The sequence below is a fragment of the Cannabis sativa genome, chromosome X (assembly GCF_029168945.1).
Source record: "Cannabis sativa cultivar Pink pepper isolate KNU-18-1 chromosome X, ASM2916894v1, whole genome shotgun sequence".
Classification (NCBI taxonomy): Eukaryota; Viridiplantae; Streptophyta; class Magnoliopsida; order Rosales; family Cannabaceae; genus Cannabis; species Cannabis sativa.
In genome coordinates, this window is record NC_083610.1 from 4,778,412 (window position 1) to 4,793,434 (window position 15,023).

At 24.9% G+C, this 15,023-nt stretch overlaps 2 protein-coding genes across 2 annotated transcripts; one reads left to right on the plus strand and one right to left on the minus strand.

Moving 5' to 3' along the window:
• Nucleotides 1-344: 344 nt before the first annotated feature.
• Nucleotides 345-3,739, minus strand: LOC115706035 (serine/threonine-protein kinase RIPK). Its single transcript, XM_030633539.2, has 5 exons — nt 3,150-3,739; nt 2,883-3,018; nt 2,320-2,456; nt 2,103-2,229; nt 345-1,059 (listed from the first exon to the last, which is right to left on the minus strand). Exons 1-5 carry the CDS (start codon nt 3,522-3,524, stop codon nt 521-523), a joined length of 1,314 nt encoding a protein of 437 aa, XP_030489399.2. The 5' UTR covers nt 3,525-3,739; the 3' UTR covers nt 345-520.
• Nucleotides 3,740-12,346: 8,607 nt separating this feature from the next.
• Nucleotides 12,347-14,471, plus strand: LOC115717987 (uncharacterized). Its single transcript, XM_030646958.2, has 4 exons — nt 12,347-13,029; nt 13,156-13,251; nt 13,335-13,402; nt 14,347-14,471. Exons 1-4 carry the CDS (start codon nt 12,403-12,405, stop codon nt 14,462-14,464), a joined length of 909 nt encoding a protein of 302 aa, XP_030502818.2. The 5' UTR covers nt 12,347-12,402; the 3' UTR covers nt 14,465-14,471.
• The last annotated feature ends 552 nt before the right edge of the window (nt 14,472-15,023 follow it).

Sequence of the window (15,023 nt, forward strand, 5' to 3'; positions counted from 1 at the left end):
ATTAAAAAGTAACCGATCTAATCCGCACTTTTGCAGATTGGATTGGATTGGATTTGAGCTATTGTGCGGATCGGATGCACTATAAGAAAAATAGTGCGGATTGGATTGGATGAACACCCCTAGTTTAGAGGCAGTTTTTTTTTTTAAAAAAAAAAATCAATTCCTTATAATTTAATATATAATTACTTATGTATGGATGGGAACAACTAACAAATAAAATATTAAAATATTTATAAGTACTTAATTATTTAGTTGTATCTATTTTACCAAAAATTCTCATATTTAATTGGTTAAAATCATAAATTTCCAACTTCTTAGATGCATGGTAGGTTTTATGTCCATTCTTAAACCTTATCAAACAATAATAAATATAATTGATCTTTAATTAGTTTGACTAATTAAATCAATAGTTTATAACCTAACTTCTATAACAAGTTGGCAAATTTCAACTCAAAAAAAAAAAAAGGATTAAACTTAAAATTTTCATTTTTTTTTCTTTAACCTTTCTTTTTTTCCACTACTAATAATCTACACAATTATTTGAAGCAACTAATCTATTTTTGTATAAGGAAACATCCAAGTAATTCCCAAATGACATGGTAGTCGATATAATCCGATCCCGCCAACCACTGCGGCCGCCGCCACCACAACCACCGTCATCATCGTCGTCCTTCTCTTCGCCTTTACTTTCAATCACTTTCTCATCTTGATCAGGTGGTGCAATGTACACAAATGGCACATAAAACCAATCATCTAACCCTAAAAGAGGTTCCAATGTAGCTACAACATCAGTCATACTGGGCCGGAAATTGGGCCTGCGACTCAAACACTTGTAGGCCAATGCACAGGTCCTTTGGGCCCCCTTGGCTGAAAACTGGCCTTCAAGTTTTGGGTCCATAATCTTGTAAAGCTTTCTTGGGTCTTTTAGAAAAGGCCTGGCCCAATCTACTAAGTTCTGTTCTCTATTGGGCCTATTCCTATCTATTGACCTTTTGCCTGTTAAAAGTTCTAATAGAACTACTCCATACCCATATACATCACTCTTTGTAGTCAAATGACCTGTATTTATACAAGTTTGAATTGGGTTAGTGAAGTTTTATTTAACAAATAATAATTTTGAGATAGTAGTAATATTTTATTGTAACAAGAATAATTTTGAGAATACTACCTTGCATTTTAAAAAATATATTTATATATAAGAGTTTTGTCCCACTCCATAAGGACAATTTATAATTTCGGCATTTGAAGAAATTATAACCTAATTTTATAGTGAAAATTACACATTTTATGTTTTTTTTATACAATTGGTGGACAAATATGGCTTATTTTTTCTTAACAAAAGTTATTTTATTGGAAAATAAAAAATTCAAAAATATTAGAAAAACAGTATAAAATAATTGATTACTCCTTTAGTTATCATACCTTAAACTATATTTTTTTAACTTTTTTAATTTTTCATACAAGATATTTCTTTTAAAAAATATATTATATTTTTGAAAAATTTACAAATAAATAAATAAATAAATTTTTTCTTAGTATACATTATATCTATAGTAACCATCTCACTCACTCATTCGTATATATATATTTTTTTTTTTTGAACAATTTATGATACAAAACCAAAATTCAAATAATCAATTGCATTCACATAAAAATACGATCATATGTGCAACTGAATATTTAAATTATATTTTTATGTGCTATAAATAGAGATGTGTTTACCCATAAAAAAAATCTTTACTATTAAATTTTTAGGTTATTAGCCGCAAAACTTGTTTATGTTTTGATTTTTTACATTTAACCTTCTTCTTTTTTTTGTGTGCAGCAAAACTTCTTTATATTTATTTTTCTTTACAAATGTAAAATGTCAATTGGATATTACTGTTAAATACCAACTAAATTATTAGTGTATTGATTTCGAAGTTTTACTTTTATATATACACAGATGTACACAGTAATTATTCAATTTATATTTAACGGTAATATTTAACTGACGCCTCAAAATTACAAAACAAAAAATAATCATATATATAGTATTTCACCGCTAATTAGTCTAAATTTTTCTATATTTATATATAGATCAAAATTGATGAACTATATACCAGTCATGATGTATTCAGGAGCAGCATATCCTTTAGTGCCTACTATATGTGTAGTACTAACATGTGTATCTTCTCCTTCTGGCCCATCTTTTGCTAATCCAAAATCTGAAAGTTTTGCTGTATAGTCCTGAAATTATCAATTATTAAAAAAATATATTACTAATTTTTGTACATGTTTTTTAATGCATTGAAAAATAATAATAATAAAAAAACTTACAGAATCTAATAAAATGTTTGAAGTTTTGAAATCTCTAAAGATGACAGGTTGATCTGTTTCATGAAGAAAAGCTAGGCCTTTGGCTGCTCCATGAGCTATTTTCATTCTAGTTGACCATGGCATAGTAGTAGAGTACCCTGAAAATTTGAACAAAAATTATGTTATAAAATGATAAAATTAAATTAAAATAATAATGGGTTTTAATATAAATATAAAATAATAATTAAATTGGTATGATTTTTAAAATTTAGGGACTATATTGAAATATTTCTTTTTCTAGGGATTTGATTGCAAAAAAATTTAATGATAAGGGTATTTATGTTAAAAACTTATAGTAATAATAATAGCAAAACAAGTGATGAATAATTACTCCCTTATGAAGAGATGATATTCTATGCATGCAATAATAATTAAGCTGTTATAATTTTTAAAATTTATGGACTATATTGGAAGAAAAGATTATAGGGACCATATTGCTAAACAATTTAAACAACAAGGGTATTTATGCTAAAAAAAACTTTATAATAATTGCAAAAATAAGTGATGAATAATTGTATACTCACTTCTGAAGAGTTGATCTTCTAAGCTTTTTCTTGGCATGTAATCATACACAAGAAGCCTATGTTCTTCTTCACAACAATATCCAATCAATTTAACAAGATTTTGATGCCTTAGTTGCCCAAGAAAGATAATTTCAGCCTAGAATTGAAAAAATATATATATATCAAATAATATTTACACATAATTAAATAAATTAATACTATTTTATTTATTTATTTAATTTTCATTTTTAACATAATGCAATTTGAGGTAAAAAGGACTATACTAACCAGCCATTCTCTATATCCTTGCAATCCATCCAAGTCTAGTAGTTTAACAGCAACAGATTGAGGCTCCAAACCATGCTTAAACTTTTCGCCGAAAAAACCTTTGTAGACAGGTCCAAAACCACCTTCCCCGAGCAAATTGCTCCACGAAAAATTATTAGTTATGTCTCTCAACTCAGCCAATGAAAAAACATGAAGATTTGAGCTAATGAGAGAATTCGATAAATCATCAGCCAACATAGGCGAGTTTGGATCACTTAAATCTGAAAAAGATAGCCTTTGGAAAGAAGATTTCTTCGAAACCTCTCTTGTATTAGATTCTGCCTTATTGTTGTATTTACCCTTTGAACAACTAGGGATTATGCAATTCCATGCCATCTTCTTCTTGTTGTTGTTTTTTCTTCTAATTCTCTCTATACAAAAATTCTTACTCTTCAAATTTTTGTGTCACATTTAAAGAAAAATAAATAGAAGAATATAAAAAAAATAATAAAAACCCTAGATGAAGAGATGGTGAAATGGTTGAGATATGTGGCTTATATTTAATTACTTATATTTGAAGGCTTAGATTAGACCTCATTCAAATCATAACATATATAAATAGTACTACTTTTCCTTCCACCAACTACTCTTTTTGTACTTATATGCAAATAAATAATTAATTAATTTATATATAATATCTTAGTTTAATTTTTTTATAGTAACAATATATATTTTTTTCAATCACAAAACTTTAGTTAAGAGTACTTGTCATTTATGTTAGAATGTTGAATAGAGTGGCCTACTTCTTGACTTCTTCCTTCTGTCTAATAATTAATTAATTAATTAATTAATAATTTAATTATAACCTCTTAAAATCACATTTTATTTTCTTATAAAATATTTCTTTCTGAGTTGGTAATCGATTGTGTAAAGCAATTTGATTGAAATGTTGAAAGGTCAAAATCAATACATTGCCAAACCAAACTATAGTACAAAATCAAAATATTATTCTTTTGGAATTCTAGATGTGTAGTACGCAATCAAATGACCTTATATATACAACAAAACCTTCTAGATGATTTTATTTTTATGTTTTTTTTTTTTTGAATAATTATAATTTATTTGTATGATTAAAAAATTAATTATGCATTACTTGTGTTTTTGTATATTAAAAGTTAGTTTTTATATTTATTTTTGGCTTGTTTGTCTCAAATATTATATATTTTTTGATGTAAACACGTTTTTATTTTTGATGACTTAAATTATTTATATTAATTATTTGGTAAAATAGTTTTTTATTACTAGAAAGTAATTACATTAGTACAAAACTCAATAATAATCTACTAAAAATAACGTATCACAAATAAGTATATCGAATAATAACTTTTCGAGGCACCAAACCCTTCGATCTTAACGTATTGATTGATTTTTTATTTTTATTTTTTACTTTACGTAATAGTTTTTATAAATTTATGTACTTATAATAAAATGGTCTTTTAGATATGATCGATATAAGTTAAAAATAATCAATATTTCATTTGAAAATTATTGTGAAAAATATTATATTTAAATTATCTATTTTCACTCAAAAAATTAAATTAGGACTACTTTGACAAATAAACTTTTATTGTATTTTATTTATTTATTGTGGCAAAGTAAACTTTTATTTTAAAATATCTCAAAACTTATGTTGTGGATAGTTTACATATCATACAAATATTGTCACACTAAAAAAAATAATGGATGAAAACGTGTTAAAATCATGTATATAGAAGATAAATATAAATATTAAAAGATATTAATAGTATTTACAATTTTTTAAAGTGTCATATCTTATTAATGCAATGAAGTATCAAGTTCTATATAATTTAATGTAATAATTTTTAAAAAATATCACTAATTAATATTGCAAGGTGTTACCTCTAAGTAGTACTAGATACCACTAATACTGAATAACAATTTTCTATATATATAAACTTAGACTCTCATGCATTTTACACTAATTAATAATGGTGTAAAATTCTAAAAAGAAAGAGTGACACATTGAAGATAATGATATATATATAAATAATTTAGTCAAAGTGACACATTAATTAGTGACTTGTTACAACACATATTGTCTATTGTTTTTTTCAAATAGGGAAATTTACTCCCAATACAACTTACCAAAACAGTCCACTCATTTTTTGTACAAGGAAATAACTAAATTTGATTTGGTGACTAATATACTTTGTTCTTTTGGTTTTGTTTTTTAAATAATTGAAATAAATTAGATAGTTATGTTTACACCACAAATTAGTATAAAGGTACAGGTGTACACTTCTATTTTGTAGTACAATTATTTAAAAAAAATATATATAAATAAATAAATAAAATTAAAATTGAGTCTTTGTAATTATTACATGATCATTAGAACAATACTAGGATGAAATTTTTCATAGAATTTAACATAGTAAGCTTATTATATATATTTTAGGGTAAATATCATTTTAGATCCTGTATTTTGTAAAAGTTACTAATTGGACCTTCTATTTTGTTAAATAATAAAATGGACTCTGTATTTTCTAAAATGGTACAAATAGGACCCTGAACTGATTTTTTTGTCAAAATAAAATTTAATAATAATTTAATCTAAAGGTGTTATGACAAAATTATTTATATTTTCGTGTTAAGAATTATCTTCAAGTTGGTTATATTAAAAAAAAAATTGTCAAAAATTAAACTCAGATTCCTATTTTTACTATTTTGGATAATACAGGGTCTATTTTGTCATTTAACAAAACAGAGGGTCCAATCAGTAATTTTTACAAAACACAAGGTCCAAAATAGTATTTACCCTATATTTTATACTTCTATATGTGAGATTGTGTTAATATTAATTTTTTAAGTAAAAGATCAAATTCTTTTTTTTAAAAAAAAAAAAAAAAATTACCTCATATACTGTTTTTTAACTTTTTTTTCAAATTAACTGTTTGAGTTTTTAAACTGGTTTCTCCGGTGGTTTCTATGAGGGTTGTTATACGATTTTTTATTGCGATTTAGGTTACAACGCTAGTTGCAATAGGAATTTTTATGTAGAATTCCGTAAAAATATAAAAAAAAAAAAAAAAAAAGCTGTTTTAAAGTGTAAAAATAAAAAAGGCCTAAAAAAAAATTAACTCCCATATTTTTTTATTAAAAAAGGTGTATAATTTTGTAATACATCTAATTTTTTTTAAAAAGGAACACAATTCAAAAACATACATAGAAGTATATAATTATAAATATTTTTTTTTTTTGCTATTTATAAATAAAGTAAGTTAATATATGAATATAAAAAGAACAACATGATTAGTAATTTCCACGTTTATTCTAAAATGCCCTAATTGTAAGTTTTTTGTTTTTTTTTTTTTTTTTTGAAGGGACCACAATTGTAAGTTTAGACTGTGAAAAAGTAAAAAAATATATATTTTTTTTAAAAAAAAGTGAAGAGTGGTCAAGAATCTAGAGAGATTTACTATTTATAGGACTTGATATTATTTCTCTTTGGATATATGAATAATATTATTGTGTGAAAATATTAATTTTGTCAAAAGAAAGTCAAAAGGGAAGGGTGAACAAATCAATCTACTCACAACTACCTTACTCATTATCTCTATTTGTGATGGAATTTTTACCAAACACCACATATGTATCCATGCATATGAAAGCAACTCTCTTAATTAAGAGAATAGTAATTTACAATATTATAATTTAATTTTTAATTACAGATAAAGATTTAAATTTAATTTTTTATAGTGATAATTAATACCTAATTATATTTCTAGAACTTCTGAAGATACTTAATTATTAAGTGTCAAGTTAATAGACATGTGACAGTCTCAATTGGTCCACATCATTAAATTTTTATTTTATATTTAAAATTTAATTAAATATACTAATAAGAAAATGACACGTAAATAATAACGTTACACTTAACAGTTAAGTATTTATTAGGGGTGTTCATCCGATCCAATCTGCACTTTTTTGGTCAAACATCCAATCCGCACTAAGTGCGGATTTCATATTTTGGATCCAATCCGATCCGCATAAGAGTTTAAATCCAATCCAATCCAATCCGCAATAGTGCGGATTGGATCGGTTATTTTTTTAATAATAAATTATTTAATATTTCATAAAAAAAAATTAAATAAAGATTATTGTTTCTTAATCTCCAATAATAATCTATTTTCATCTCTATATATACAAATTAAACCAACATACATATATATCAATATATATATACTTATCTTTAGATTTACACTAAAATATATATATGTACGTAATTACTAAAATAAATAAGCTAGTATAAATATATTTAAACTTTATGTGTACGTGTCTATGTGAATAAGAATTATTCTTCTTGTGTTTTTTATTACAAAATAAATAAAATGCACCAACTCAATATATTACTAAAAAAGATTAAAAAATTAGAAGTTTGTATCTTTTTTTAATTAATATATATTACATATTATAATTTTTTAAAAATATATATAATTAAGTGCGGATTGGATTGGATCGGTTACTTTTTGAGGTCAAACAACATCCAATCCGCACAAGTGCGGATTTTAGATTTTTCAATCAAATCCAATCCGCACAAGTGCGGATATCCGCATTTTGCAGATTGGATTGGATTGGATCGTGCGGATTGGATTGGATCGGATACTTTGTGAGCACCCCTAGTACTTATGGAAGTTACAAAAATATAATTTAAGTATTATTACTATAAAAAATTAGACTTAAATATTTACCTGTAGCTGAAAGTTAAACTTAAATATTTACACCGCACATTACTTTTCAGAAAATTAAATCACTATAACACTATTTTAAATCACTTGATATATAATACAATTCCATCTCTATTCTTTTACTTATTGATATAATTTAAGTTCCCTTAAATTATAAGTTATAATTAGATCTCTAAAATATTACCTTATGAGTTTTTATTTACACGAATTAATAATTAATTATCTCTTAAATTATTGTCGAATTTTATTCCTTTCAAGAGTGGAATCGGGAAGATTAGGGTCGATCCATTTGATAAATTATGGCTTGAATCTATAGATTCATGACATTTTGTTTTTCATTTGATAATTTTCAATTTTTTTTAATATATATAAATAAACCATGATCAAAATACCTTTAATTATGCCTAATTAGGTATTAAAAAACATAATAAGCTAATCACGGGAAGATATTATCCCTAACTTGAGATTGAACACCAAATGACTTGTGGTCAATATATAACTTAGGTCGGTTTTTGTGGTAAGAGTAGAGTGAGGTTTAAATATAATAATAATAACTTTTGAAAATTTAGGACTTCACATTAGGATTAATTAGTTTAACAACTAAGAGGTTTAGAATTTAAATTCTAACCTCATTTTTTTATTGAGCTCCAATTTTTATTTTTCCCTAAGACCTAAATTTTCGGTGCTAACTAGAATAAAAAAAAAATAGAGGGAATACAAATCAAAATTAATTTAAATAAAAAGTAACAAATCACTAGAATATAAATGTCAAAATATATATCAATTAACAACTAAATTGAAAATATTTGTATTAAACTTTAAAATAAAATAAAGTATGAAATAAAAAATAGAACGGGCAAACCCTTCTAGACTTCAATTGGGTCCACTAATACTTTAGGGCATCTCCAATACAAGACCACTTTTAATGTTGCCTTAAAATTTTAAATATTATATCTAATAAAAAAAACAAGATAAATAAAAATAATTAAAAAAATTAACCAACATTGCTTATATTAAGCTATTCTCTTTGTTGAAAAGTCAATTAATTGGGACTCATTTATCAATGATCAACCTTTAAACTATTTTTGCGATTAATAACATCAACATAATTATTCATTGAAAAAATGCCCTAGCTAGCATCTAAGCATGCTTGACTCTAAGCATAAACAGGTTAAGTTTGTGCTTAGGGCCCACGCCCACATAGTCTAAGGGCCCGAAATTTTAGGATCAACGTTGTTTTCAAGCTCCAATATATTAGAGCTTCTTGCCTATATAGAGTTGTGTAAAGAACTTGAGTTAGTATCATGTGGGCCATGGAAGGAAAGAGGCATAGAGACTATATAGGCTATATAGCTCTAGAATCATCATCAAGAATTAGCTATTTTGTTGAAAATATATATATATAGAGAGAAAAACCATATGATATATGGTGTGTGTATATATTTATATATATATGTAACTATGCATGTATTATGAAATTCAAATTTTGTAGAGTTAGGTAAACAAAGGGAGGGTTTTCGTTGTCATGCATCTTACGTTATACACATGCATATGCTTATAATGCTTTCAAATTTGTCTATTTATATATTAATTATTAAACAATTATTATTATCATTACTATTTGAGATTAATTAAGTAAACCGCCAGCCCATCTGGGTCTCTGACACGTGTCATTGTCTTCGGCAGCCTCTTAGTTGCTATTATTATTAATTAAGTAATTATTAAAAAATATAAGCAGCCTACTTGCTTGTTGTGTATATAGCTAACAATGTCATTTGAAATAAAATAAATAAATAAAACATGTCATTTGACTATTGATCCAATAATTACAATTTCACAACCTCTTATTATTAGCTCCAAATTTCTCATCTACAATTTTCTTTACTTTTATAAACTCCAAATCATATAACATTGATAAATAGCTGTATAATTATTTAAGATTTTGAATTTATAATAAGCGACAAGAGTACACTACTATAAAATTGATTTTTTTTTTATCGGTTTAAATTAATCGTGTAAAGTATTTTAGTCAATTTCTAAGATAGACGCCTATTCAATCGTCGAGAAAACTAGGTAGAATAGACGACAGTAAAAAACTGTCGATAAAACTTTTCTTCCACTGTGTAAAATCATCAGGAATACTAAGCAGTATAGCCGACTATTTAAAATCGTCGCCCGACTGTTTTAAACAGTCACCACCACCAAAGATTAACCTAAAATGGTGTTCACTAGCAACATTAATGAATCAAAATTCAAGTTTCCAACTCTTGTTGACCCTTTACGGCCGTTAATGGGCCTCAACTAGCCCTATATTGTGTTTATAGTACGTGAGCCCACTAGCTACATCAAACTATTTTCTACATAGCAAAAATAAATAATTAAAGGGAGAATTACATAAATTGTTATTTTTGATAAAATGTTACATTTTTACCTTCCAAGTTTTTTTCTTTATATTTTTACGGTATTCTATAAAAGCACAAAAAAAAAATTAGATAATAGGAAAACAATATTAAAACAACATAAAAAATAATATACAAATAACAAAAAACTAACAACAAAATAACAAGAATACAACATTAAAGTAAATCAAAAACTATATTTTAGGTAAATAAAATCTTAAAACAATAAAAATATTTAAAATTCTGTACCACCGTATTATTATAACTTTTTTTTAATTGTTTTTGTATTTTATTTTGAAATATTCCCATAAATAAATGAGAAATTTTATTTACACCCCAAAAATTTCTAAGTACACCCCATTTTAATAATTTTTATTTTATATAAAATTTATATCTTGTACTAAGTATTTTTAACTTTTTTCTTTCAATTTATATTCTTAAAAAATATACCTATCAAACAAAATTAAATTATATTTTAAAATTATGATAGAAAATTAAAATAAAAAATTATATGAGATTTCCTTAGAAAAAAATAAAAAAATTATATACATGAGTTAGAAAAAATTATGAAAAATAAATGAAAATAAGTATTAAAATTAACATAAAATAATGTGAGGAAAAATTTTAAAAAAAGTATTAAGAGTAATTTTAAAAATTATTTAAGTTTATATTTTTTTTTTTAATAATGGGGTGTATGTATAATTTTATGGGGTGCAAATATAACTCCTCTAAATAAATAATAGGCCTCAATTTCAAGTTTCCAACTCTTGTTATCCCTTTAAGGGCCGTTAATGGGCCTCCATTAGCCGTATATTGTGTTAATAGTATATGAACCCACTAACTAATATGACATATTTAGCCCATTTCCATTGATAAAAGTCAACTTTTCTACATTAACACAAAAAAAAAAAAAAAAAAAAAGAAGAAAAAAAAAGAAGGAAGTAACAAATTACTAGTGTATTTCTTCCAATAAAATCAATAAATAAAATTAGGAAGAACTTCTACTTATCTCATGTTTTAGCCAAGTAACTTTCTCTTCTAAAGCTCATGGTTTTTGGAATTAAGAGATTTCTCTCGCTTTAAGCGCATTGTATAATTGATGTATTTGTTAATACAGTAAATACTCTATTTAAGAATACTTTATTTGAAAATAACATTTAATTTATTATAAAAAAATCAAGTCTTAATTTAAGTCAGTTATAAATAAAACATCTAAATTGTAATTAATAATATATTTTATAAATCTCTTATTAAGAAAGTATATCTCTATATAGGAATAATTATATCTTAATTAAATATAAACATATAATTTATAAATTTATTTATACAAAACTAATAATTTTATTTGAATTGTAATACATGTATAAAGATTATATTTACTCAAAAATAATTTTATTATGATATAGTATTAAAAATTGTTTATTGTTATTATTGTTCCATTGATATTTTTTGGTGTTTTGAATTTTTCTAGTCTAATTCTATTTAGTCATAATTTTTTAATTAGAATATAATTTAGTTAATTTCAAATATATTCTTAAATAGAGGTTCTATTGTATAATTGTTCATGTTTAAATGAAATGTTTTCAATTTTTTTTTTTATATAAAAAAAAAAAATAGCTACAAAGAAGGTTGACATCCCCAAAACCAACCAAAATAAACTATTTGTATAATTGATTATGTCTCCCACTAATTTTTAGTTATTTTATCCTAATCCTAATATTTAATAATTTATTTACGTAGTTAAATATATGTTGTTTGGTGTCTATTGTAAAAATCATTTTAGACAAAATAACAATTTTAGGCTGGCTTAATTAATTTAAATTATTCCTTCATTTAACTCTAGTAACCAAAAAAAAAAAAGACAAAAAGAACAAGAATTAAAAAACAATGTACTTAAATTAACATTAACCCTAAATAATTAAACAAACAACCCAACTACTGTTTTTCAAGTAAACAATTAAAAACTACTAAACATCTTTTTTTGTTTTTCAAGTAAAAATCTGTTTTGCAAATTTTCTTATTTAAGAGCTATTTTTTCTTTTTTCTTCTATCATTCATTTCTCTCTTTCGTTCATTCATTCTCTCTTTATCGTATCTATCAATTACACAATGATGTCATCATTTCTTAGTCCAATTTATTGGTACGGAAATTACCTTCGTTTATGCTTCGTTGTTGCTGGGCTCACTTCTCAGTTAACCAACCTTGATAATGGTGATACCACTGTCCACTTTTGGGGACCGAATTCCATTAACACGACCAAGCCATCATTGGTTCTAATACACGGCTTTGGCCCCGTGCCCACGTGGCAGTGGCGAAATCAAGTCACATACTTTGCCCCTAAATTCAACGTCTATGTTCCTGAATTGATATTCTTCGGCCAATCCACAACTCGTTTGGCTGGCCGTTCTGAGCAATTTCAAGCAGACATTGTTGCCAAACTAATGGAGAAGATTGGCGTGAAGAAATACAGCGTGGTGGGGACAAGTTACGGTGGATTCGTTGCATACAATGTAGCAAAAAGGTGGGCAAATAGAGTTGATAAAGTGGTAATTGCAAGTTCTGCTACAAATATGAGGTTGAGAGACGGTGTAGAGTTGCTAAAAAGGGCGAAAGTGGAGAAGATTCAAGATCTTTTTCTTCCGACCACTGTAGCACAATTAAGGACTCTGCTCAGTCTCACTGTGTATAATTTTTTCGAGTTTGTACCGTACTCATTACTCGACGATATGCTCCAAGTAATCATTCTCTTACATTCATTATCTAGAAAAGTTGATAATATTGCAAAGTAAAATTAGTATATGTCATTTATGTAAATGTGTAAATTAACTTTACAACTTTTATATATTTTTATACTATTGCAGAAATTGTTCTTTGATAATAGGGAGGAGAAGTCAGAACTTTTTGATGGATTAACTATTGGACGAGATAATCAAGCACATGTTGTTGATTTAAATAAGGTGTGACATTATTTCATTTTTATCAATTTTTATATATTTATGTATAAATATACTAATTATATATATGTGTGGGAAATTTGCAGGAAGTGTTGTTGGTATGGGGGGATCATGATCAAATATTTCCAATTGAAGAAACTGTTGAACTCAAAAAGTATGAAATAATTGCTACATAAATTTAATTTTTTTCTTGATTAATTAATGGGATTATTTAAAAAATACACAAAAATAAAATAATATAAGAATACAATTGTACGAAATTTTAAATATTTTTACGGGTTTTAAGATTATAGTTACATAAAATTTAGTTTTTTGATGTATTTTTATGTTGTACTCTATTTTTGTCATTTGTATATTATTTTTTTTATGTTGTTTAGATGTTTTTCTGTTATTTTTATGTAGTTTTTTATTGTTTTTGTGTTATTTTTATAAATACTGTAAAAAATATATATTAAAAAATCTTTAAACATAAATTAGTAAATTTTTAACTAAAAATAATAATTTATGTAAATTTCTTTATTTTTTTGGTAAGAGTTTTAGAGTTGTTTTTTCAAAAAATATATATATATATTTTATGAAAGAAATTAAAAAATATAAGGAAAAACAGTTTAAGGTAACCAATTACGGTATATTGTTTTCCTCATAATTTTTATCTTTTCTTTTTTTTTTTCGGTAAAATATTTTTTTTCTAAAAAGTAAAAAATATCATATTTTTGAACACATTGTATAAAAATTTATAAAGTGTGTAATTTTCACTCATTACTTACACATGGTTGATTCTAAGACAATTGAGGCTCCATGCAAAAGTTATTATTTTTCTAATTTTGGTATATAAAATGGTAATTTTGAAAATTTTGCGAGTTTTTTGTATGTAGAAAAATGACATTTTTTTAATACATTAAGTAGGGTTCTAAACACACAAAATAATTACACACCTATTAGTTTGTTTTTTATTATTTGAAACTACCATTAAGTATTATTATTATTATTATTATTATTATTATTATTATTATTATTATTATTATTATTATTATTATTATTATTATTATTATTCATTCGATTAGTTTTAATTAATATATATTTATATTTTAATTACAGGCTTTTGGGAAAGAATGTGAAGTTGGAGGTGATAAAAGAAGCATCACATTTACCCAATATTGAAAAGGCTGACCAATTCAATCAGATCCTCAATAACTTTTTATCCATCAAAAAATAATCTAATAAAATCATTCTTTTTTAGTAATTGATGTAACTCATTATTTGTTTTCCATATTTTATAATTACATCCTATAAATATAGAAAGTGACTATTTAATTTTAATTGTTGGTTTAATAATATTGTTCTCATGAATCGGTTTAATTTTGTTTCTACCAAAGAGTTCATAAAAAAATTTACAGTGTTCAAACAAAATTCTAATAAATAAAATTTACTTGAAAGACATAATATTCACTACAAGTATGAAAAGTAGGAGAAGTGAACCTCTAAGCTACATGTATACAAGTAGTAATTTCTTCTTCATCAATTCTCAAAATTTAAGTGCAATTTAAATTAATATACCTGCTACCAGTAATACACAAATACAAAATGCTAAAAACATTCCACTACAAAAATAATATAAGGGCTTATTAGTAATTTACATATGGTGTGAAAACTTATAAATATGTAAGTATGTAGTTATTATGTGATAATCAATAGTCTTGTGATTCATAAGGAGAAATACTGTGTAAATTATGCAATCCTACATCGCTAAGGGAATGTAAAGTAAGATAATTCTG

Excerpts from the sequence above, each read along its gene's own strand:
- LOC115706035 (XM_030633539.2), bottom strand. The coding sequence starts at position 3,524 with ATGGCATGGAATTGCATAATCCCTAGTTGTTCAAAGGGTAAATACAAC. Across the intron at positions 3,019-3,149 it reads AAGGATATAGAGAATGGCTG|GCTGAAATTATCTTTCTTGG; the intron begins GTTAGTATAGTC and ends TTTCAATTCTAG. Across the intron at positions 2,457-2,882 it reads AGAAGATCAACTCTTCAGAA|GGTACTCTACTACTATGCCA; the intron begins GTGAGTATACAA and ends TCAAATTTTCAG.
- LOC115717987 (XM_030646958.2), top strand. The coding sequence starts at position 12,403 with ATGATGTCATCATTTCTTAGTCCAATTTATTGGTACGGAAATTACCTT. Across the intron at positions 13,252-13,334 it reads ATGTTGTTGATTTAAATAAG|GAAGTGTTGTTGGTATGGGG; the intron begins GTGTGACATTAT and ends GGAAATTTGCAG. Across the intron at positions 13,403-14,346 it reads GAAACTGTTGAACTCAAAAA|GCTTTTGGGAAAGAATGTGA; the intron begins GTATGAAATAAT and ends TTTTAATTACAG.